The sequence below is a fragment of the Chiloscyllium punctatum genome, chromosome 15, assembly GCF_047496795.1.
Source record: "Chiloscyllium punctatum isolate Juve2018m chromosome 15, sChiPun1.3, whole genome shotgun sequence".
Lineage (NCBI taxonomy): Eukaryota > Metazoa > Chordata > Chondrichthyes > Orectolobiformes > Hemiscylliidae > Chiloscyllium > Chiloscyllium punctatum.
This window is the reverse complement of record NC_092753.1, coordinates 22,762,812-22,789,100: the sequence shown is the minus strand read 5'-3', so window position 1 is coordinate 22,789,100 and position 26,289 is coordinate 22,762,812. Positions and strand designations below refer to the sequence as shown.

Below are 26,289 nucleotides of genomic sequence, written 5' to 3'. Positions count from 1 at the left end.
GGTTTGGAACAGTGTAGGGATGGGAATGATATGAGATATGTGATAGTGTGGAGGATGAAGGCACGGGATGGAGATTGTTAAAAATCACACGGCACCAGGTTGTAGTCCAACAGGTTTATTTGGAAGTACCAGCATTCACAGCACTGCTCCTTCATGAGGGAGCTGTGGAGCAGGACTATAAGACACAGACTTTATAGAAAAAGATCACAGTGTCATGCAACTGAAATGATATGTTGAACAAACCTAGATTGCTGTTAAGTCTTTCATCTTTTAGAATGGGCTGCAGGTTTCAGTTCATTAATATGTAAATCCCAGAACTTCTTTCAAGTCACATGCTTGAGATAACTTCAGGCTTTATTAGAAAAGAGATGACATTTCAGCTCAGACAATGCATTAACTGTGTGAAGTTAGAGCCTGTCTGTATCTTAATCTTGAGCCAGACTGGTTCTATTTCCAAAGTAGGAATTTGTAAAATGTTACATGGATTGACTTGCTTGCATTGACTGCTTGCAAATTGTGTGCTTTTTGAACAAAATAGAATCTATCTGCAATTACAATACTGTAAACGCAAAATCACCCCATAGACTTACATGAGTGTGTGCGTGCATGTAAGTCTCAGAGACTCTGAGTGATTTTATGTGGGTGTGTGGTAAAGACTGTGAGTGTGTGCATGTAAGTGTTAATGCTTGTGAGAGGGTGTGTTTGCGTGTGTGCATTCTTGGTAGAGTGTGTGCATGAGTATGACGGAGAATAAGCCTGTGAGAGAGTGTGTACATGGGTGTGAGTGTGGGTGGTGTATGTGTGTGTATGATAGGGTCCATGTGAGTATGTAACAGTGTGTGGGTATTGTGTAGTGCGGTCCCCTGTAGTGTGGCATGAACCCAAAATCCTGGTTGAAGCTATCCTCATGGGTACCAAACTTATATGAGCCTCTGCCCGGCCACAGTGCAATGTTGCGTATCCCGAAGTCGGCCTTGGAGGACAGTCCCCTGAAGATCTGAGGCCGGATGTCCCTGACTGCTGAAGTGTTCCCTGACTGGGAGAGAATGTGCCTCCACATCTTGATTTATTGTAGTCACGTGTACCCAAGTAGAGTGAAATAAACAGGCAGGAGGCTGGAAGAACACAGCAAGCCAGGCAGCATCAGGAGGTGGAGATGTCGATGTTTCGGGTATAACTCTTCTTCAAGACCTCCTGATGCTGCCTTGCTTGCTGTGTCCTCCAGCCTCCTGCAGTATTTTTTGTCGTAATCTAAGTGCAGCTTTGTTTTGTGAGCAGTACATGGAGATCATAACAAGCAAGGACATATAGATCAGAGGGTGTCTGGGCAGAGCCAGGCATACACGTTACACTGCACAGAAGGTGCACAAAGCAGTTTCAACAACAGCAATATCAACATTATTTTAACTGAGAGGGGTCCTTACAGCAGTCTAATAACAGCAGGGGATGAGGCCAGTTCTGAGAGATTGAGGATGATGTGTGGAATGGGGACATATTGGAGGATAGTTGTGAGGGAAGGGGATGGTGTGTGGATTGGAGATGGGACTTCATCCAAACGCCAATCAAATGAAGGATACGAACGGAAGCCCCGCCCACTGCGACGGTTCCGTCACTGCCGTGAGGGCCAGCTTCCGGCTGAGCGGTCAGGGGGCGGGGCTAGTGACTAGTCAATGGTGTCAGGGTCCGACGGGGATGGGTCTCCGGGTGGGGCGGGGCTTGATATTGGGGAAGAGACGTCAGTGGGCGGGGCGCGGTATCCAGGAGAGGCGTCGGAGGCCAGGCGAGGTGTCCGGGGAGGATGTCCAGGGGGGCGGGGCTTGGTTGCCAGGGGGCGTGGGTTGGCAAACCGGGTGAGGCGTTAGGGGGCGGGGCTTAGTTGCCGGGGCGGGGCTTAGTTGCCAGGGCGGGGAATAAGTGGGCGGGGCTTGGTGTCCATGGGCGGAGGGCGAGGCTTCAGGGGACAGTGCTGAGTGTCTGGGAGTGAGGTCGAGGGGCGGGGCTACGTGTCCCGTCGTGACGTCAGGGGGCGGGGTTCTCAGCGCAATGGTGGCGGTGGTGGCCGCTCTCGGGTTGCAGCTGGAGCGAGCGGCGGCGGCTCCCGCTCGAGCAGGTACGGGGTGGGCAGAGTCATGCCCCTGTCACCCGGCCATTGTCAGCAGTGATGACCCATGTGCCCCTGCATTAACCCCGTCTCTCTCTCTCTGGGCCTGAAGGTTGGCGGTTGATGTCGGCCTCGGCTGAAGCCTCGATCGCCCCGGACACGCGAGAGAACGAGACGGTCTCGCCGCGATTTGTGAACCGCAACCCCCGGAACCTGGAGCGTCTGGCGCTGGCGAGGAAGGACAACGGCTGGCAGAGCACCTGGCCGAGGGGCAGCTACTGGCACCGGTGGGCACCGGACACCACATGGGACAGAACAGTACAGGCCCTTCGGCCCACCATGTTGTGCTGAGCATTTATCTAACATCAACCACATCTACACACCCTGCAAATTACTGCCGTCCATGTGCTTGTCCAGCAGTTGCTTAAATGTCCCTAATGTCACTGACTTTTCTACCACCGCTGGCAGTGCATTCCACACACCCACCGCTCCCTGAATAAAGAACCTACCTCTCACATCGCCCCTATACCTTCCTGCAGTCACCTTAAAATTATGACCTCTTGTGTCACCCATTTCTGCCCGGGGGTGGGGGGTGGGGAAATCTCTGGCTACCTACTCTATCTAAGCCTCTCATTAACTTGTACACCTCTATCGGGAAAAATCCACTCCATCTTCCTTCGCTTTGCCCTTGAATGTATCTGTCCGCTTCCCCCTCTTCCAGCTTCTGCCCTCAGTTTGTCAACAGCATTCCGATACAAAGTTAAAAGTCACACAACACCCGGTTATAGTCCCAACAGGTTTAATTGGGAGCAGTATCTTTCGGAGTGCCGCTCGTCCTTCTTCAGGTGGTTGTGATGATGGAGCGGCGCTCCGAAAGCTAGTGTGCTTCCAATTAAACCCGTTGGACTATAACCTGGTGTTGTGTGATTTTTAACTTTGTACACCTCAGTCCAGCAGTGGCATCTCCAAATGATGAGCATTCAGATAGCAAGTCAAAGAGTCATAGAGATGTACAGCATGGGAACAGTCCAACTTGTCCATACCGACCAGATATCTCAACCCAGTCTGGCACCTCCCAGCACGTGGCCCATATCCCTCCAAACCATTCCTATTCGTATACCCATTCATTGCCTTTTAAATGTTGTAATTGTACCAGCCTCCACCACTTCCTCTGGCAGCTCATTTCATACACGCACCACCCTCTGTGTGAAAAGGTTGCCCCTTAGGTCTTTTTTATGTCTTCCCCTCTCACCCTAAGCTTATTGCTCTAGTTCTGAGATCTCCTTACAAATTTGTTTCTCAATTTCTCTCTGGCTATGAGGGAGTCTATAATACAAGCCCAACAAGCCCTTTCTTATTTCAGTTCCACCCAAATAACTTCCCTGGATGTATTTTCGAGAATATCCTCCCTCAGTACAGCAGTAATGCTATCCCTTATCAAAAACGCCACTCCCCCTCCTCTGTTGCCTCCCTTTCTATCCTTCCTAGCATTTGTATCCTGGAACATTAAGCTGCCAGTTCTGTCCATCCCTGAGCTATGTTTCTCTAATTGTTATGATATCCCAGTCCCATGTTCCTAACCATGCCCTCAGTTCATCTGCCTTCCCTGTTAGGCCTCTTGCATTGAAATAAATGCAGTTTAATTTATCAGTCCTACTCTGTTCTCTGCTTTGTTCCTGCCTGCCCTTACTGTTTGACTCGCATTTGTTCTCAACTGTACCAGTCTCAGATTGATCTCTTTCCTCACTATCTCCCTGGGTCCCACACCCCCATCATACTAGTTTAAATCCTCCCAAGCAGCTCTAACAAATCTCCCTGCCAGTATATTAGTCCTCTTCCAATTTAGGTGCAATCCATCCTTCTTGTGCAGGTCACCTCTACCCCAAAAGAGCTTCCAATGATCCAAAATTTTGAATCCTTCTCCCGTGCACCTGCTCCTCAGCCATGCATTCATCTGCTCTATCCTCCTATTCCTGCCCTCACTAGCTCATAGCACCAGGAGTAATCCAGATATTAGTACTCTCATGGGCCTCCTTTTTAAATTCCTGCCTAACTCCCTGTAATCTCCTTTCAGAATCTCAAATTTTTCCCTTCCTATGTCATTGGTTCCAATGCTGGCCCCTCTTCCACTTGAGAACATTCTGCATCCCCTCTGAGACATCCTTGACTCTGGCACCAGGAATGCAACACACCATTCTGATTTTATGCTGCTGGCCACAGGACCATCTGTCCTCAAATTCTAGACAGTCCTCAAATTCAATCGATCTCTTGGAACCTGATGTACCTGTCATTGCATTAGAACTGGTCTCAGTACCAGAATCTTGGCTGTTTGCTACGTTTCCCTGAGAATCATCAACCCCACATGTTCCAAAACAGCATACTTATTTGAAATGGGGATAGCCACAGAAGACTCCTGCACTAACTGTCTCCCACTCTTACCTTTCCTGGAGTTAACCAATCTATGTGACTGTATCTGCATCTTTTCCCTCTTCCTATAACTGCCATCCATCATGTCTCCCTGCTCTTGTAAATTCCTCATTACCTCGAACTGTCTCTCCAACCGATCCATTCAATTTGAAAGGATTCTTAATCAACGGCATATATTGCAGATATAGTCCTCAGTAACCCTTAAACTCTCCCTGAACTCCTACATCCGACAAGAAGAGCATATCACTCTACTAAAGGCCATTTTTGCTTTTAGTCTACAGACACAGAAAATAGCACTGTCTTATTCCTCTACAAAACACTGCTCCAGGTTAAATTAATACTTGTGGCTTATATTTTAAGTTTAATCAAGAGGCATATCTCAAAAAAACATAATAAAACACCAACTCTACTCACAACTGCAGATTTACTGTAAGGCCATGCTTAAAATATCCACTTACCTGGTTCTGTGCTGGCCCCTCTCCCAAACAGGTTCCTCCAAGATTAGTTGTGAATTTCACTTGTTTGTTTTCCCAGATGTATTCCAATGTCCAGTGATTCACGAATTCAAACAGCAAAGGCAGTAACTGTGCAGGTTCACTGCTGTGTCAGTTTCTGCCAATTTCCCGTTTCCATTGCCAGTGGCTGTCAGCTCTTTGTCCCTGAGTTCTGCCTCTGGCCGAGTGAATGTGAAAATTCTTCAGTGAATAGTCCTCTTGTCTCAGACTACCGAGATTCTGGGTTAGATGGGAGAGCAGAAATCTAACCACTGGTATCTGGGCTGATGTGAGAACTGTTGTACTGGAGTAGCACACTGTTCGAGGGTCAGTGCTGAGGGAGTGCCAGACTGTGTCCCTCTGTGACATCTAACTGGCTGACTGCTGTCTGAAGTCCATATTAAAGATTTCGTGACCTCCTTGGAAGAAGCACTGTGAATGCCAATCTGAATCTTTAAAACTTGTGTCCAGTTGGTGAAAACAGGCAATCAGCCCGATATCACAGTGCTGTTAGTCAGTTCTTGCTGTCTGCACGTTAGTTGCTGTGTTCCCTGAGTAACCGCAGTATCTACCTGACAGTCCATATGATGTTGGAACAGAGGTCAGCCAATTGAATGTACTCTTTTGTCCGATGGGGTCATGGCTGATTTGGCAATTATCAACTCCACTCTCCTGTCTTTCTTTATAATCTTTGATCCCTTCCAGATTAAAAGTCTCATCGCAGCCTTCAATGTAATTAATGACTCAGCCTCGACCGCCCTCTGTGGTCAAGAGTTCCGCAGATTCACTCCCCTCTGAGAGAAGAAATTCCTCCTCATGCTTCCCTTTTATTCTGAGACTGTGCCTCAAAACTAGAGTCGAAAAGTGTGGCGCTGGAAAAACATGGCAGGTCATGCAGCATCCGAGGAGCAGGAGAGTCGACGTTCTGGGGGTAAGCCCTTTATCAGGAATGTCAAAACTAGATGGAATATTCCATCTCACCAAAATTGCGTGGAAGAAAATGGACGACAGTTTAACGGCTGGACTCACTACTACTCATAAAAAGGCCAAAGGACTACTTGTTTTCCAAATTGCTAGCTGTAGCGCCATGTTCACATTCATTGACTTAGAAATAAGGTCACACAGGGCTCATAGAAACATACAGTATAAGCAAAGGAGGAGGCTGTTTACCCCTTTTAACAATTCATGTGATCATGGCTGATCAGCCAACCCGGTTCCCTGATCCCATTTCATTCCTGTAATCCCAAGGACTTTATCTAACGCCTCAGAAGTATGGGAAGTGATTTTTGGGTCCCTTGCTGATATATTTGTATCATCGATAGCCACGAATGAAGTGCCAGTAGATTGGAGGGTGGCTAATGTGGTGTCATTATTTAAGAAAGGTGTTAAGCAAAAGCCAGGGAACTGATGTCAGTGGTGGGTAAGTTGTTGGAGGGGATTGTGAGGGATAGGATCTATGTGCATTTGGAAAGCCAAGGACTGATTAGGGATAGTCAACATGGTTTTGTGCATGAGAAATGGTATCTCACCAATTTAATTGAGTTTTTGATGAAGTGACAAAGACGATTGAAGAAGGCAGATGTTATCTATACAGATTTAAGCAAGGCATTCGCCAAGGTTCTGCATGGTAGACAGGTTTGCATGGTTAGATCACATGGAAGCCAGGAAAAGCTAGCCAATTGGATACAAAATTGGCTTGAAGACACAGAGGATGGTGCTGGAGGGTTGTTATTCAGACTGGAGGCCTGTGATCCGAAGTGTACTGCAAGAATCAGCTGGCTCCATTGCTTTTTGTCATTTATATAAATGATTTGGATGGAAGTAGGGGAGGAATGGTCAGTAGGCGAGTTTTGAGAATATTTGTAGCTCAGGTTGAGGTTCTGGATGTAAGTTTGCTCGCTGAGGTGGAAGGTTTGTTTTCAGACATTCTGACACCATACTGGGTAACATCATCAATGAGCCTCTGGTGAAGTGCTGGTGTTACGTCCCGCTTTCTATTTATGTCTTCAAGTTTCCTTGGGTTGGTGATGTCATTTCCTGTTTTTTTACTCAGGGGATGGTAAATGGGGTCCAAGTCAATGTGTGTGTTGATAGAGTTCCGGTTGGAATGCCATGCTTCTAGGAATTCCCTTGCGTGTCTCTGTTTGGCTTGTCCTAGAATGGATGTGTTGTCCCAGTCGAAGTGGTGTCCTTCCTCATCTGTATGTAAGGATACGAGTGAGAATGAGTCGTGTCTTTTTGTGGATAGTTGTTCATGTATCCTAGTGGCTATTTTTCTGCCTATTTGTCCAAACACTACTCAAGAGCCTGGAGGAGGAATGCCTCATTCTGCCTTGGGACCGTGCAACCACACGGGATAAACATGGATTTCAACAGTTTCCTCATCCGTGCCTCCCCCACCCCCCCACCCCCAACCCAATCCCAGTCCCACTCGCAGTCCCACTCCCAGTCCCAAGGCTCTAACTCAGCACCACCCTCCGGACCGTCTATCACTGCCCCCTCTAACCTATCACCTCCCTCAACTTCATCCACCTATCGTTTTCCCAGCTACCTCCTCCCAACCCCAGCCCCCCTCCCATTTATCTCTCATCCCCGACCCACAAGCCTCATTCCTGATGAAGAGCTTATGCTCAAAAAGTTGATTCTCCTGCTCCGCGGATGCTGCCTGACCTGCTGTGCTTTTCCAGCACCACACTCTTGACTCTGATCTCCAGCATCTGCCGTCCTCACTTTCTCCAGAGTACAACAGGACCTTGATCAGTTGGGCAAATGAACTGAATAGTGGTAGATGGAATTTAGTTTAGATAAATGTGAGGTACTACATTTTTGGTCAGGCAAATAAGGACAGGACTTGGACACTTAAGGATAAAGTCTTGGCAGTGTTACTGAACAAAGTTCTGGGGGTGCAGATTCACTCAGTTCCTTGAAAGTGGAGTCACAAGTAGATAAAGTAGTGAAGAAGGCATTTAATACACTTGCCTTTATTGGTCAGTGCATTGAGTATTGGGATGTCATGCTGTGACTGGACAGGATATTGGTTCGGCCAGTTTTGGAAGACTGCGTTCAATTCTGGTCCCCCTGCAGTAGGGAAGATGCTGTTCAAGTTGAAGGGTGCAGAAAAGATTTACAAGAGTTAGGAATGTTTTTTCCCTGGAGCGGAGGGTTGACACATATGGAGGTTTCTAAAGTCAAGAGGGGTATGGATAGGGTGAATAGCCTGGGTGTTTTCTCAGGGTAGGGAAGTCCAAAACTAGAGGAAAGGGTAAAGATTTAAAAGGAACCTAAGGGGCAACTTTTTTTCATGCAGAGGGTGGTATGTGTATCGAATGAGCTGCCAGAGGAAGTGGTGGAGGCTGGTACAATTACAACATTTAAAATGCATTTGGATAGGTATATGAATAGGAAGGAGTTAGAGGCATATGGGCTAAAGACTGGCAAATGGGATTAGATTAATCTGATAGGCTTGAATGAGTTGGACCGAAGGGTCTGTTTCCGTGCTGTATATGTCTTTTACTCTATGTCTATGTGATGTTTTAGCCTCATGTAATGTTTTTTTTGCTGCAGAGACTTCCACAAGCTCTCCACTCTGTAGATGGAGGCATTCCTCCTTAGTCCTACCCTGTGTACTTCCTCAGATAAGAAACCCAAAACTGCACGCAATACACCACGGTATGGACTCACACTGTACAATTGTAGAAAGGCATCTCTGCTCCTGTAATCCAATCCTCTCACCATCAAAGCCAACGTACCTTCACTGCCTGCTGCTCCGGCAACGCTGACTTTCAAAGACTTGCGTGTATGAGGGACACCCTGCTCTTGTAACGTCTCCTTTCTCAGTTGATCAACATTCATTTTTTTTCCTGTTTTTGCTACCGGACCTCTCGTTGAAATATATTATACCACCTTGCATTTGCCCATTCGCTGAACTTGTCTTTATCGCACCATTGATTTGATTTCGACACGTTCGGGCAAGTTTTCCACATTTTTTTTGGAAGCATACTAGTGTGGTGGAGCTGGAGTAGGGGAGTGCAGTTCTGGTAAGTGGTGCCTCACAGGATGATTTGCTGCTGATATCTCTCATTTCCTTTGGCATTGATTTTTCTCTCTCTCTACTCCCTGATGCCAGCTTGCGTTTCAGGAAGAGCCTGAGGCACGTCACAGCCTGTGGAGGCAGCAAGCAGTCAGGGCGAGGTGGTCATCTCAGCTTCGACCCAAGAGTGGTCCATCAAGAAGCACCTATACAGCACCCGGGACGTCACTGCAGCCGAGACTGAGGGCCGTGTGCTCGCTCAATGCTGCCTTGAGGCCGGGATCGGCTACCTCCAATTCCGGGCTATCCCTTGGGAATACCGGGCAGAGTCGGTAAGTCCCGAGAACTTTAAGAGAATGAGGGTCCTGATTAGTTTAGGAGGAAAATTGGGTGATTTACTTAAACAGGATTGTGGCTGATTGCATCCGGCCTCAACTCCACAGTCCTGCCCACTGTCTTGAAACCATTACTGACTAAAAAATTGTCTACCACCTCAAATTTATTCAGTGACTGTCACACTCTGGAGAAGCAAATCCCCTTATGAGAACATAGAACATAGAAAAATACAGCGCAGTCCAGGCCCTTCGGCCCTCGATGTTGTGTTGACCGAAGCCTACCGAACCTACACCAGCCCAATAACCTCCATATGCTTATCCAGTGCCTGCCTAAATGACCATAAAGAGGGAGAGTCCACCACTGCTACTGGCAGGGCATTCCATGAATTCACAACCCGCTGAGTAAAAACTCTACCCCTAACATCTGTCCTATACCTACCACCCCTTAATTTAAAGCTGTGTCCCCCAGTGACAGCTGACTCCATACGTGGAAAAAGGTTCTCACTGTCAACCCTATCTAAACCCCTAATCATCTTGTACACCTCTATCAAATCTCCCCAAACCTTCTTTTCTCCAGTTAGAAAGTCCCAAGTGCCTCAGCCTTTCCTCATATGATCTTCCTACCATGCCAGGCAACATCCTGGTAAACCTCCTCTGCACTCGGTCCAATGCCTCCACATCCTTCCTATAGTATGGCGACCAAAACTGCACTCAATACTCCAGATGAGGCCACACCAGAGTCTTATACAACTGCAACATGACCTCAGGACTCCGGAACTCAATTTCTCTACCAACAAAGCCCAGTACACCATATGCCTTCTTCACTGCACTATTTACCTGGGTGGCAACTTTCAAAGATCTGTGTACATGGACGCCAAGATCCCTCTGCTTATCCACACTACCCAAGTAGTCTACCATTAGCCCAGTAATCCATCATCTTGTTACTGCTACCAAAGTGAATGACTTCACACTTAGCTACATTGAATTCCATTTGCCACCTTACTGCCCAGCTTTGCAACTTATCTATATCGCGCTGTAAACTGCCACATCCTCCTTCGCTGTCCACAACTCCACAGACTTTCGTGTCATCCGCAAACTTGCTCACGCAGCCTTCAAGCCCCTCCTCCAGGTCATTTATAAAAATGACAAACAGCAATGGTCCCAAAACAGATCCTTCTGGAACACCGCTAGTAACTGCGCTCCAAGATGAACTACACCATCAACTACAACCCTCTGTCTCCTTCCAGGCAGCCAATTCCTAATCCAAACCTCTAATGCACCCTCAATGCCATACCTCCGTAGTTTTTGCATTAGCCTGCCATGGGATACCTTATCGAACGCCTTGCTAAAATCCAGATACACCACATCTACTGCTTTACCCTCGTCCACTTCCTTGGTCACCTTCTCAAAGAATTCAATAAGGTTTGTGAGGCACGACCTGCCCTTCACAAAACCATGCTGACTATCCTTGATCACATTATTCCTATCCAGATGTTCATTAAATCCTATCCCTTACAATTCTCTCTCAGACTTTGCCCACAACAGAAGTGAGACTCACTGGCCTATAGTCACTCGGGCTATCCCTGCTCCCCTTCTTGAACAAGGGGACCACATTCGCTATCCTCCAGTCTTCTGGCACTATTCCCAGAGACAACGACGACATAAAAATCAAGGCCAATGGCTCCGCTATCTCCTCCCTAGCTTCCCAGAGGATCCTAAGATAAATGCCATCAGGCCCAGGGGACTTATCTGTTTTCATCCTTTCCAGATTTCCCCAGACCTCTTCCCTACGTACCTCAAGGCCATCCATTCTAATCACTTGTGACTCAATATTCACATCAGCAACAGTGTCCTGTTCCTGAGTGAATACTGACGAAAAGTATTGATTTAGTGTCTCACCAATCTCCTCCACCTCCACACACAATTTCCCACTACTATCCTTGACTGGACCGATACCTACCCTAGTCATCCTTTTATTCCTGACATACCTATAGAAAGCCTTTGGGTTTTCCCTAAACCTACCAACGAAGGACATTTCATGTCCCCTTCCCGCTGCTCTTTGCTCTCTCTTTAGATCCTTCCTGGCTACCTTATAACTCTCAATCGCCCCAACTGAACCTTAGGCCGCCCTCTTCCCTTTCACAAGGCATTCCAATTCCTTATTAAACCATGGCTCCCTCACAAGACCCTTTACTCCCTGCCTGACTGGTACATACTTATCAAGGCCACCCATTAGCTGTTCCTTGAACAATCTCCACATATCATTTGTGTTCTTCCCTTGAAGCCTATTTTTCCAATCCACGCATCCTAAGTCATGCCTCATCGCATCATAATTTCCCTGCCCCCAGCTATAACTGTTGGCCTGCAGTGCACACTTATCCCTCTCCATCACTAGAGTAAAAGTCACCGAGTTGTGGTCACTGCCCCCGAAGTGCTCACCTACCTCCAAGTCTAACACCTGGCCTGGTTCATAACCTAGAACCAAATCCAGTAGAGCCTCACCTCTTGTTGGCCTGTCTACATATTGTGTCAGGAAACCCTCCTGCACACATTGGACAAACACCGACCCATCTAACGAACTCGAGCTATAGCTTTCCCAGTCAATATCTGGGAAGTTAAAGTCCCCCATAACAACCACCCTGCTACTTTCACTCTTCTCCTGAATCATCCTGGCAATACTTTCCTCTACTTCTCTCGGACAATTAGGAGGCCTGTAGAAAACTCCTAACAGGGTGACCTCACCTTTCCTATTTCTAACCTCCGCCCACACTACCTCAGATGGCAAGTCTTCCTCCATCACCCTTTCTACTGCTGTAATACTATCCTTGACAAGCAATGCCACACCTCCCCCTCTTTTACCCCCATCTCTGACCCTACTAAAACATTTAAACCCTGGAACCTGCAACAGCTATTCCTGTCCCTGTTCTACCCACGTCTCTGTAATGGCCACAACATCGAAGTCCCAGGTACCAACCCTCGTCATGTCTATTATTAAACGTGCCACATGTTAAGCCTAAAACGATGACCTCTCATATGAACGAGGACCGTAAGGAAGCCACTCAGCTCCTCCAGCTTACTCTGCCATTCAATAAGATCATGGCCGATCTGATTTTAACTTTGACTCAATGTTGCAGTACATCCTCCCAAATCTTTCAGCCTCTTAACCTACATTGCCCCACAAGGGGAAACATCTTCTCTGCGTCTACTTTGTTAATCTCCTTTAGCATCTTACAAACTTCAATTAGATCTTGTGGGTGAATTACCACAAGCTACCTTTAATTTGGCTACTTACTAAGGAATCTCCAAGACAATCCAGTATTAAAACAGAGGAACCTCTATTATCTGAATGAGTTGGGCGAGCACCTTCTCGTTCGGATTGCAGTGCTCTACCAGACAGTTTGTTTCAATCAATAATTTTGATGAGTCTGCTATTTGAACAAACTAATCTTTGCATTCTGCAAATTGCAGGTTAAACTGAGAAGGACTTAAACCCTTAACATCACATAAATATATGAAATCCCTGCATGAAGCAAGGTCCTGAACAGCTTCTACAATCACAAGAGCATTTGTCAAGTTTCTGTGAACTCAGTGTCACAGTCGGAAATCAGAAGCACTGCCTTGCGCATGTTTACTTTCTCGGCAATTTATTTCAAGAACTGCCCAGTAAAGTGACGGAAATAAAGCACTTACGTTTGAAAAGGACTGTGTAAATAATCCTTACGTGAAACCAAACACTCCACTCATTGTTGCTTGAGGTGATTGTGTTTCTTTGATTTTGCCAGTGTTTTCACATGTTCTTCAGTACAGGCAATCCAAATTCACCTACCTCTTTGATGTAATATTTTTATTTGACCTTGAGACCTTGTTCGGATAATCTGAAATACGGATGATTGAGGTTAGTCTGTACTTAATCTTTATTGCACGTGGCAGCCAAAATAAGGACCTCCGGTCAGCGAGTTAGGCCTCACAACCCAGCTTGGGTATTACCTGATTCATGGTGGAATTTAGCTACGATTCCGACCTAGGATGTCTGGCTTTGGATGTCCAGGGTATCATCCTTGTACAGTGCCGTTCTTCAGAGTTCTGCTGCTGAGGAATCCTGAATCTGAAATCTACTAGAATTTTCTGCCTTGTGATGTGACATGATTGATGCTCCTTTAGATTTGTTCATCCACAATATTGATTCTGGAGTATTCAAGTCTTTGGATTGCCTTCTTATTGGGAGTAGCTTTTCTGTTCCTTGTTACACTTGATGCCAACTTTCTATTCAAAACATTGCATGTTGTGCCAGTAACCCCTTCACTTCAGTACATCCCTCATGCAGGGAATATTAATTACCTATTAGTCACAAGACAGCTGGTTGTCAAACAATTAACTTTGCTAACCCTGGAAACGGGTTATTTATGTTGCTTTGACTCCTTTTTCTCCCAGGGATGGTTAATTGGCATGTTGCCTTTAATTCCTTCATAACAATTTCTCCTTGTCCCTTACATCTCAGGAAACAGTTCAAGTCTGCAGTATCGCAATCTTCTAAACTGAGTTTTAACCTGGGATAAAAATGGGAGTTTGTCAGTCCAAATAGCAATCACAAAACCCTGGAATAATGAAAGAAATGTTGTGGGGGAGGAGGAAACAATCAGAATTTTTTTAGGCTCATCGATTGAGGTAGGAATCACAATCCCATTGGGATAGTTGTCTGGGAGAGGTATTACAGAAGAAGAGGGTAGATTTGACAGTAGGAGAAGAATCACTGCCTCAGGATTGGGCAGAGAAGGGACAGCTACCTTGTGGGGTAGAGAGAGGGAGGGCAGCAAGGGGCTAACAGCGAATAAACTCACCTCATCTCCATCTCTCTGTGCTCTGCAGGTCCAGCGATTCCGCTCTGCACTAAAAGACAGTGGGCTGATCCTCAGCGAACCACGGAGAGTGTACCAGTCGACGCATGGGAATTTAGGAACGAAGGTGAGATGGGGCAAAGGCATCGCAACAAGTTCGTTTCGATTCCTAAATAAAGCAAAAGATTCTGTCTGACTTCAGAACTCATTCTTTTCACGGGTTGTCATAAGGGATGCGGGGTGAGGGTGCAGGCTTCACACACAGCAAGATGATCCCAGATTGCTCCATCTCCCTACCATCAGCCAAGGTTTATTCTGAGCTCACTGATCTTATCTGCTGGGGGACTGACTGGTCTCCTGCCTGTTCCTGTATAACAGGATTGAGGAACGGAATGATCTCCTGTTCCTGTGTTACAAGACAAGGGGAGTACTCAGTGAATGATAGGACACTAGGAAACTCAGAGGAACAGGGGTCTTGCCCACAGATCCCTGAAGGTGAAGAGACAGATTAATAGATATCTAAGCATCCATGACCATTTCCATTTAGAAGGACAAGGGCAGCAGATACATGGAACCCCAACCCCTCAAGTTCCACTCCAAGACACTCGCCATCCTGACTTGGAAATATATTGCCATTCCTACACTGTCGCTGGGTCAAAATCATGGAATTCCCTCCCTGAGGGGTCTACCTATATCTCATGGACTGCAGCAATTCAGGAAGGCAGCTCATCACCAACTTCTCAAGAGCCACTGGGCACTGGTGATAAATGCTGGCCAGCTAGTGATGCTCATGTCCCACAAGTGACTAAAAAAAAATTCCATTCCACTGAGACTGTTCCAGAAAAAGAGAGATTTCACCAATCGCCTCTTAATCCTGGGGATGCAAAAATCATCACAAACTTGGGATTTTAATCCCTGCAGCATCTTGGCAGTGCTTTTCTTTCTGGACACCATTATGTTCCTGTTAGAGTAAAGCTGGTAAATGCCGGTACAGTGGATGAAGACATAAAGTCATAGAGACATACAGCACAGACTTCGGTCCAACTCGTCTATGCCAACCAGATACCCTAAATTAATCTAGTCCCATTCACCAGCACTTGGCCTATATCCCTCTAAACCCTTCCTATTCATATACCCATCCAGAGGCCTTTTAAGTGTTGTAATTGTACTAGCCTCCAACAATTTCTCAGGCAGCTCATTCCATACATGCACCACCCTCTGCGTGAAAAAACTGCCCCTTTTAAATCTTTCCCCTCTCATGCTAAACCTGTGCCCTCAAGCTTTTGACTCGCCCACCCCGAGGAAAGTACCTTGTGCATTTACCCTATTCATGCCCCTCATGATTTTATAAACCTCTGTAAGGTCACCCCTCAGCCCCCAGGGAAAATAGCCCCAGTGTATTCCACCTCTCCTTATTGCTCAAATCCTCCAATCCTGGCAACATCCTTGTAAAACTTTCCTAAACCCTTACAAATTTCACAACATCCTTCTCATAGCAGGGAGGCCAGAATTGCGCACAGTATTTTAATAATGGCCTAACAAATGTCCTGTACAGCTGCAACATGACCTCCCAAAGTCTATACTCAATGCACTATGCAATAACGGCATGTATACCAAATGCCGCCTTCATTGAGGCTCTGTTTGAACAAGTATAAGGAGGCATATGTTAGGTATAGACAACTGGGATCAAGTGAATCCTTTGAAGAGTATTTCAAGAAAGATAGATAGGTCCATTATTAAGAGGGAAATCAGGGGACAAAAGGAGATGAGATTGCCATGGCAGATAAGGTTAACAGTAATCCAGAGATTCAACGCATATGTTAAGAGCAGCTAAGGAAAAAATAAGGCACCTTAAAGATGGATGAGGTTATCTTTGTGTGGAACCACAGATGATGGCAGGCATACTAAATTTTGTGCCAGTTTTTACTGTGGAGAAACATGAAGGCGAGAGAACTGAGAATAAATATTGATGTTTTGAAAACAATCCACATTACAGAAGAGGAGGTGCTGGAAATCTTAAAAACACTTAAACGTGGATAAATCTCTGGGACCTGATCAAGTGTATCCCAGGACGTTGTGGATAGACAGAGAAGAAATTGTGGGCCCACTACCATAGATATCTATGGGGCACTAGAGGACTGCAGGTCAACTAATGTGCCTTTAATTTAAGGAAGGCTCGAAGGAGAAGCCAGGGAACGATAGACCAGTGAATCTGTCATCGGTGCCACATGGAGTTATAGAGTCATAGAGATGTACAGCACAGAAACAGACCCTTCCAGTCCAACTCATCCATGCTGACCAGATATCCTAAACTAATCTAGTTCTATTTGCCAGCACTTGGTCCAGATCCATCTAAATGCCTCCTATTCATGTGCTCATCCAGATGCCTTTTAATGTCGTAATTGTACCAGCTTCCACCACTTCCTCTGGCAGCGTATTCCATACATGCACCACCCTCTATGTGGAAAAGTTGCCTCTTAGGTCCCTTTTAAATATCTCCCCTCTCACCCTCAACCTATGCCCTCTAATTCTGGAGTTCCCCCATCTCAGGGAAAAGACATTGTCTATTTGTCCTATCCACGCCCCTGCATGATTTTATAAACCTCGAAAAGGTCACCGCCCAGCCTCAGATACTCCAATGAAAATTGCCCCACCCATTCAGCCTTTCCCTTTTGCTCAAACTCTCTAACCCTAGCAAAATCCTTGTAAGTCTTTTCAGAACCCTTTCAAGTTTCACAACATCCATCTTATAGCAGGAAGAGCAAAATTGCACACCGTATCCCAAAAGTGGCCTAACCAAGGTCCTGTACAGCCGCAACATGATCTCCCAACTCCTTTACTCAATGCTCTGACCAAACACCACCTTCACTATCCTATCTACCTGCGACTCCACTTTCAAAGAACTATGAACCTGCACTCCAAGGTCTGTTTGTTCAGCAGCACTCCCCAGGACCTTAGTGTTAAGTATACAAGTCCTGCCCTGATTTGCCTTTCCTAAATGCTGCACCTCACATTTATCTAAATTAAACTCCATCTGCCACTCCTAAGCCCATTGGCCCATCTGGTCAAGATCCTGTTGTAATCTGAGGTAACCTTCTTCGCTGTCCACTACACCTCCAATTCTGCGGTCACCTGCAAACTGACTAACGACACTTCACATCCATATTATTTATATAAATGACACAAAGCAATGAACCCAGCACTGATCCTTGTGGCACACTGCTGGTCACACGCCCCCAATCTGAAGGCAATCATGCGTCAGCACACTGTCTTCTTCCCTCGAGCCAGTTGTTGAAGAGATTATAAAATATCATATTTATAAAAATAAAATTATAAAATACATTGCATTTGGAGAGGTAAAGACAGATTAAGGTTAGTCAGCATAGCTTTGTGATTGGGAAAATGTGTCCCATCAATTTGATTGAGGTTTTTGAGGACGTAATTAAAAGGATTAATAAAAGTAGAGCATTAGATGTTGTTGACATAGACTTTAGTAAAACCTTTGATAATGTTCTACATGGTAGACTAATTAGTATAGTTAGATCACATGGGATACAATTGGATACAAAATTAGCTTGACAATAGAAAACAGAGGAAGATTGTAGAGTTATTTTTAGACTGGAGGCTGGTAACCAGTGGTGTTCAGCAAGTTTCGGTGCTGGGTCCACTGCTGTTCATCAAAACGATTTGGATCAGAGGTTGTTGACTTGCTTGTTGGAAAGTTTGTTTGCAGACTTTTCAACACCGTATCAGGTAACATAATCAGTCCATCTCCCGTGAAGCGTTGGTGTTCTGTCCTGGTTGTTATTTATGTCTTCCGGTTTGCTGAGGTGGGTTGTTTCATATCTGGTTTTGTTTCTTAGTTGTTGGTGTATGGGGTATAATTCTACATGTTTGTTAATGGATTTCAAGGTTGAGTGGCAGGCCTTCAGGGATTCCCATGCATGTCTTTGGCTTGTCCGTGGATAGGTACGTGTGTCCCAGTCAAATTGGTCTCCTTCATTGTCCATGTGTATGGACACAAGTGATAGTTGATCATATATCTTGGTGGCTAGTTGGTGTTCATGTATCCTGATGGCTAGTTTTTTTTCCAGTGTGCCTTTTGTGGCAATCTTTCCATGGTATTTTGTATATAATGTTGATTCTGTTAGTTGCAGGTATGGGATCCTTTATGCTCATCAGTAGCTGTTGTAGCGTAATTGCTGATTTGCGGGCTACCATAATACCTAGGGGTCAGAGTAGTCTGGTGTTTGTTTCAGAAATGTCCTTGACGTATGGCAAAGAAATGCACAGAAATTCCTGGAGGTCTGGCACTCAACCTGGCATTCCATTAACAAACATTTTGAGTCAGATCCCATATTCCAACCACTAAGAAACATTACCAGAAATGTTACCACCTACCTCAGCAAACACACAAATATCAAGTGGGAAGAACACAGGAAATGGGTGGCACAGTGGTTAGCACTGCTGCCTCACAGCGCCAGCAGACCTGGGTTCGATTCCCGTCTCAGGTGACTCTATGTGTGGAGTTTGCACATTCTCCCCGTGTCTGCGTGGGTTTCCTCCGGATGCTCCAGTTTCCTCCCGCAATCCAAAAATGTGCAGTTAGGTGAATTGGCCATGTTAAATTGCCCGTAGTGTTAAATGAAGGGTAAATGTAGGGGAATGGGTCTGGGTGGGTTGCGCTTCGGTGGGTCGGTGTGGACTTGTTGGGCCAAAGGGCCTGTTACCACACTGTAAGTAATCTAATCTAATCTACCAATGCTTCATTAGAGGCGCCCTGATGATGCTTCCCATGACGAAATGCCTGCAATCAAACCTACCAGTTCAGCGAACAAGTCTACAACCTGAGCTACAAATCTTCTCAAGAACTTCGAGTTGGATGAGAGTTTAGGAGGAAGGATTAGTAGGTTTGTGGATGACACCAAAACTGGTGGTGGAGTCGATAGTGGAAATTCGCCAAGAGTACAGTAGAATTTTGATCGGTTGGGTCAACAGGCTGAGTGGCAGTTGGAATTTAATTTGAATAAATGCATTTTGATAAAGTGAACCAGGACAGGATTTATAATTAATGGTAGCACCCCGAGTACTGTTGTAGAACAGAGATCTAGGGGTTCAGGTACATAGTTCTTTGAAAGTTGTGTCACAGGTAGACAAGAGGTTTAAGAAGGCTTGCTTGCCATCATTGCTCAGACCATTGAATATAGGAGTTGGGACATCATTTTGTACAAGACATTGGTAAGTCCTCTTGGGAGGACAGTGCACATTTCTGGTCACCCTGATATAGGAAGGATATTATTAAATTGGAGAGGGTTTAGAAAAGATTTATCATGATGTTGTTGTGACTGAAGGATTTGAGTTATAAGGGGAGACTGGAATGGTTTTCACTGGCATGTAGGAGGTTGAGGGATGACCTTATAAAGGGGCATAGAAAAGGTGAATAGAAAAGTTATTTCCTCAGTTGGGGGACTTCAAAACTTGGGGCATATTTTAAAGGTGAGAAGAGAAAGATTTAACAAGGAACTGAATGACAACTTATTCACACAGAAGGTGGTCCATGTGTGGAACAAACTGCCGTAGGAAGTGGTGGATGCAGGTATAGTTCACAACATTTCAAAGACATTGGACAGTACACGATTAGGAAAGGTTCAGAGGGAAGTGGGCCAAATTCAGGCAAATGGGACTAGTTCACTTTAAGAAACCTGGTCAGCTTGGATGAGTTGGACCAAAGGGTCAGTTTCTGTGCTGTATGATTCTATGGCCACATTTTTTTGCACCTTCTTTCAAATATTATCTTTGTCTTCCTTAGAAGGCCATGGTGGACCTTTCCTAGTGGGGTTTTGTTTTTAAATTGATTTTTTTTTGTTGTTGAATATTTTTCAATTGTTGCTTTCAATGTTTCCAGCTTTCTATTTGTCACCATAGCTTTTTGTCCATATGCCCAATAAACCTAGCCCACTCTCCCCTAAATTTATGTTTTATGTGCTAGCTTTATGTTTTTTGCAGTCTGGTCACCATATTATAAGAAGGATGTGACAGCATTGGGAAATTTACCAGGATATCACCTGGACTCAGGGTCTGAGCAATGAGAAAAGTTTGGAGAGACAGTGGTTGATTTTCTTGGAGCAGTAAAGATTGGGAGAGGATCTTATAGAAACATGCAAGGTTGTGTGAGACATAGATAAGGATGGAGGGAATGTTTCCCATTACTAGATAGATCAATAACCAGGGAGCATTGATTTAAGATCGAAGACCGAGAGGAGAGTGAATGAGAATTATTTTCACTCAGAGCAGAGAGAGTCGAGAGAGTCACTGCTTCAAAAGGTGGGAGAAAGCGAGGATTGCAGATGCTGGAGGTCAAAGTCAAAAACCATGATGCTGGAAAAGCACAGCAGGTCAGGCAGCATCCGAGGAGCAGGAGAGTCGACATTTTGGGCATAAGCTCTTCATCAGGAATGTCCTGATTGAATGCCTATGTCTGAAATTTTGACTCTCCTACTTCTCGGATGCTGCCTGACCTGCTGTGCTTTTCCAGCACCACACATTTTGGCTCTGCTTCAAAGGGTGGTTGAGTGAGACATTACCTTATCATGAAGTCATATTTAGATACAGGCCAACTATTGGAAAATGGTATTAAGAGTCACATCACAGAAATAATGGGCTGCAAATGTCTGTGAGTCTAAATGTCTGTTTGGGACTGGAGTTTATCAATATTAGATATTTCTTAACCATCCTCTTCAGAGATGTTGCGGCACGGTGGCTCAGTGGTTAGCCTCACAGTGCCAGAGACCTGGATTTGATTCTTGCTTTGGGTGACTGTGTGGAGCTTGTGCCTTCTCCCCATGTCTGCGTGGGTTTCCTCTGGGTGCTCCGATTTCTTCCCAAAGTCCAAAGATGTGCAGGTCAGGTGAATTGGTCATGCTAAATTACCCATAGGTTAGGTGCAGTAGTCAGGGTGGGTTGCTCTTCAGAGGGTCGGTGTGGACTTGTTGGGCCAAATAGCCTGTTTCCACCCTGTAGGTAATGTAATGTTATGACATAGCTCTGGAGTAGTGAGGGCGTAAACTTGGGTTTCCTGCCTTTGAGGTAGGACACACACTGCACCACAAGTGGCCCCTCATTGACTCTACTCCAGAAGCTAGGAGGTATAAGATTTATATTCCTTTACAGGGAGTGTAAATGTTACTGACTCGGCCCACAGAGTAGTTATGAGTCAGCTACATTGCAGTGGGTCTTTAGTGACTTGTAGGCCAGGCTAGATAAGGATGACTATGAAATAAACCTGATGAAGGAGCAGTGCTCCGAAAGCTAGTGCTTCCAGTTAAACCTGTTGGACTATAACCTGGTGTTGTGTGATTTTTAACTTTATACACCCCAGTCCAACACTGGCATTTCCAAATCATTACTAAATAAACATTAGTGAACCAGACGTGTTTGATTTATATGACAATCAGCATTATTTACATGATTGATTTTGGACTTGCTTTTTATTCCAGATTTTTATTGAATTTATATTATGCCATCTACCATGGTAGGATTTGAACCCCTGTCCCCAAAGCATTAATGTAGGGTTCGAGAGTATTGATGTGGTGAGAATATCAATGTACCATCATTTCCTCACATCTCCATATTGAACATTACTGCCCGCACTGCTGTTATGAAACAACATGCTCAAGAATAGAAATGCTGGATTCTGGGACATAACTTTTAATTCAAAATCTTATTATAAGGCTTTTTATTTTAATTTTTAGTATGTAGATGTCTTATTTTTGATAGAATCCTTCAGATATTTGTGTGTGAGTAAGTATTTGCCTCTTAAATCCACAAACTCTTTCCCACATCTACAAGGTGTAAGTCAACACAGTGATGGAATACTTCACTTACGTCAGATGAATCCTCCTCCAACAAGAATCAGAAAGCTGGATGTCATACCAGGTTTTGCAATTTACATATGAAATAAGTGAAACTAACATGGTCATACTAACAGATGACAGACTTAACAAACATCTGGGTCTTTTTCAATATATAATTTCAGTTACATCACACTGTAAACTTTTGCTCCAAATTGTGTCTTACAACCTTATTCTCCACAACCATCTGATGAACATGCAGCGTTCTGAAACCTCGTGCTTCTAAATAAACCTGTTGGACTATAACCTAATGTTGTGTGATTTTTAACTCCTATTTAGAGGTCACAGAAGTGATTTTATTTAATGCTCAAATCTGTAACAAGTACATAGACTTTAATTTCCATTATAACAACAGTTTATATCCTCCTGTTGATACCAGAAACGCAGAATGTTTGTGACTTGTTGATAAACCAATCACCAATGTAGAACAGTAGCATTCTCACTATCAGTTTGTACATTTTCACTTGTGTAATGACCCCACTAGTCTGAGCGGAGAATTCTCTGCGACACAAAGGGTCAGCAAGCACAGAGTAGGGTGATCCCGGATCGTGAGGGGAAAAAGAAAACGCAGTGCGGTGAAATTGACATAGGAATTGAAATTGACATCGGAAGTGAAATTGACATTGTCAGAGAAACCCAGCGCAGGAAGAAGGTAGAGGGGTATGGAGGGGCGGTGGACAAGATGGAAAGGACGGGGTCAAGGGAGGGCACAGACGGCTGTGTAAGGGCATGACCAAGTGTTAACCTCCATGGTGTGGTGGGGGGATGAAGGTCGGGTCTGCAGGCAATGATAGTCTCCAGCTGAGAGTCATGAGAACCCAGAATCACTGTGTGTGAGTGAGGGTGCATGTTTGGGTGTGTGTGGCCGTGTGTGAGTGTGTTGCTGCATGTGTGTGCATAGGTGCATGTGTGGTGTGTGTCCTGTGTGTGTGGGTGCATGCGTGTGTGTGTGTCTGCGTGTGTGTGTGGGTGTGTGCATGCATGCGTGTGTGTGTGGCTGCGTGTGTGTGTGCGTGCATGCGTGTGTGTGTGGCTGTGTGTGTGTGTGTGTGTGTGCGTGCATGTGTGGGTGTGTGTGTCTGTGTGTGTGTCTGTATGTGTGTGCATGTAGGGATATGCGGGTCTGTGAGAGTGTGTGTCGGTGCATGTGTGTGAGTGTACTGGGGTATCAGTTTGTGAGAAGGTGCGTGAGTGGCTGTGAATGTGGGAGTGTTTGAGTGAGTTTATGAGAGTGAGCTTGTGTTTGAGAGACGGTATGCATGAGTGTGTGGGTCGTTAGGAGTGTGCTTTTGTGTGTGTGCGTGTGCTTGTGCGTGTCCGTGAAATAGTATACAGTGCAGTGTTGTCACGTGTCGTGTGACATGAACCAAAGGGCCCAGGTAAAGTCATCCCCATGGGTACCGAACTTGACTATCAACCTCTGCTTGGCAATGCCTCTGCATTGTTGGCTGTCCCATAGTCTGCCTTGGAGGATTGTCACGCAGGGGTCGGAGACCGAAAGGCACAGAGAGCTGAAGTGCTCTCCGACTGGGAGGCTAGAACCAGTCTGACTCAAGATTGCGACACAGACTGACTTTAACCTCACACCTTTAATGCATTGTCTGAGCTGAGATGGCATCTTTTGTTAGACAACCTGAAGTTATCTCGACAACGTAACTTTAAAAAGGTTCTGAGGTTCTTATATAAAGGAACGGAAACTAGTAAACCCATTATAAAGATGAAAGGCTTAACCTAAATGTGTTTAATATATCATTTCAGCTGCATGAAACTGTAATACTTTTGCTATAAATACTGCGTCTTATGGTCCTTCTTATCATCAGGTTGATCTACATCGGATACACTCCATCCATTCTTTATCCTTCAAAGAAAATCAGTCACCTTCATCAGACACTACCTTCCCTTAACAAATCCATGATGACTATCACGGATGATGACGTGGAGGAGCCTGTGGTGGACTGGGGAGGACAAAGTTCAAAATCACACAATACCAGGTTATCGTCCAAGTAGCTTTCGGAGCACTCCTAAAACTAGTGCTTCCAAATAAAGCTGTTGGACTGTAATCTGGTGTTGTGTGATTTTTAACTTTATCCTGGATTAAACTTTCACTCACTGTGTGGTCATTTCTATCATCTCTCAGAGTTTTATCGAGTCATTTTCTCATACTGGAAATATAAAAGCAGCTGGTGTCCACTCCTCCTATTTCTGACCTGCACCTAAAACAATAACATTACCGATTCGATATGAGAAATAACGTTGTTTGGATATTTGTGAACTGTCCACCCACATTTCACTTGATATTGGGCTGTCGTTCACAAAAAACAAAATGAGAGTAATGTTGAAATGAGTGAAATCCGGAAACATTTCTTTCGAAATAAGATGGAAAACCAAGGAATTCTGCCATGACTCTAGTTTATTTGAACCGTGATCGACTTGACTCCTTAATCCTCCTGGGGACATCCTCAACTTCAAAGTTGTGTCTGCACTCCAGAGATCTGGCAGATTCAATGTGATGTGCAGATGGAGGTGTTTCATTACCACTGAATCGATCGGCTCTTTTGGTTGTGGAGTGGTTTTAAAATGCACTGCTTGCGATGGCCGAGAATCGAACCCGGGTCAACTGTTTGGAAGGCAGCTATGCTCACCACTATACCACCATCGCTACGGCCAGAAGCGCTCTAGAAATCAGCTGATGTGCCATAATAGTTCTTGACTCTAAATTTCGTTGTTGTTTTGTTGGAAATTTTGCAGTGAAATATTAGAATTGAGAAGTCATAAAAGACCGTGTTTTACTGAGTGGATCGGTCTCCTGATGCCCCGCCTCACTTTTTAAGACACATAAAGCAGCATTTCGGATTTATCATCATCTGAAATCAATCAATAACAAAAATAGCACGAAAATCCCAGGGCAACCCTGGAACGATCACACAATTAAAACTTGTGAAGTTCTCAGAAATGTTCACCGGACCGAAACGTGAACTCTGATTTCTCTTCATACACCTTTACCACCGACTTCGGGTTTGGTTTCTGATTTACAGCGTCCGCAGTTCTTTCGGGTGTTAAAACTTAGGAAGGGTTTTTGGAAGACAAAAGGATTTGTCAGAGTGAGGCCATCCTGCAGTAACTGTGGAGAGGAGTGAATTCTGGGTAACAGTTCCCGAAACAGAACCCTCTTGAGGAATATGTATTAATTTGAAGTTCGATGCCATTGTATGATTTGCAGTTTTCTCTTTTACTTTGTAGAAGAGGGGAAGGTGTCATTCAGCAGTAAGTGTTTTTTTTTATCAGGAGCGTATGTTTTGGAGATGCCAGTGTTGGATTGGAATATGCAAAGTTAAAAATCACACAACACCAGGTGATAGTCCAACAGGTTCAATTGGTAGCACTAGCTTTTTGAGCGTTGCTCCTTCACCAGGTGGTTGTCCGAAATCTAGAGCTTCCACTTAAATCTGTTGGACTATACCCTGGTGTTGTGTGATATTTAAGTTAGAGTCATAGAGTCACAGAGATGTCTTGAATGGAAACAGACCGTTCGGTCCAACATGTCCATGCCGACCAGATATCCCAACCCAATCTAGTCCCACTTGCCAGCACCTGGCCCATATCGCTCCAACCCTTCCTATTCATATACCCACCAACTGCCTCGTCAATGTTGTAATTGTACCAGTGCCCACCACATCCTATGGCAGCTCATTCCATACACGTGCCACCCTCTCCGTAAAATGTTGCCCCTTAAGTCTCTTTTATATCTTTCCCCTGTCACCCTAAATCTCTGCCTTCTACTTCTGGTCTCCCCGACCCCAGGGAGCAGTCTTTGTCTCTTTATCCTATCCATGCCCCTCATAGGTGCCCCTCTATAAGGTCACCCCTCAGCCTCCGACGCTCCAGGGAAAACAGCTCAAGCCTGTTCAGCCTTTCCCTGTAGCTCCGATCTTCCAACCCTGGCAACATCCTTGTAAATCTTTTCTGATCCCTTTCAAGTTTCACAAAATCTTTCTGATAGGAAGGAGACTTGCACACAATCACCACTATACCACCATCGCTACGGCCAGAAGCGCTCTAGAAATCAGCTGATGTGCCATAATAGTTCTTGACTCTAAATTTCGTTGTTGTTTTGTTGGAAATTTTGCAGTGAAATATTAGAATTGAGAAGTCATAAA

General features: G+C 45.1%; 1 protein-coding gene and 1 non-coding gene across 2 annotated transcripts; one reads left to right on the top strand and one right to left on the bottom strand.

The window, feature by feature from the left end:
* The first annotated feature begins 2,087 nt into the window (after nt 1-2,087).
* On the top strand, nt 2,088-22,153 carry LOC140486118 (large ribosomal subunit protein uL18m-like). The gene is given in 5 exon segments (XM_072584768.1): nt 2,088-2,388; nt 9,149-9,184; nt 9,186-9,384; nt 14,254-14,349; nt 22,071-22,153. Coding segments are annotated over 5 exon segments (501 nt in total). The 5' UTR covers nt 2,088-2,224; the 3' UTR covers nt 22,077-22,153.
* A 2,566-nt stretch (nt 22,154-24,719) lies between these two features.
* trnag-ucc (transfer RNA glycine (anticodon UCC)) lies at nt 24,720-24,791 on the bottom strand. Its single transcript has one exon. It is a non-coding gene; the product is annotated as a tRNA-Gly (tRNA).
* Nucleotides 24,792-26,289: the final 1,498 nt, after the last annotated feature.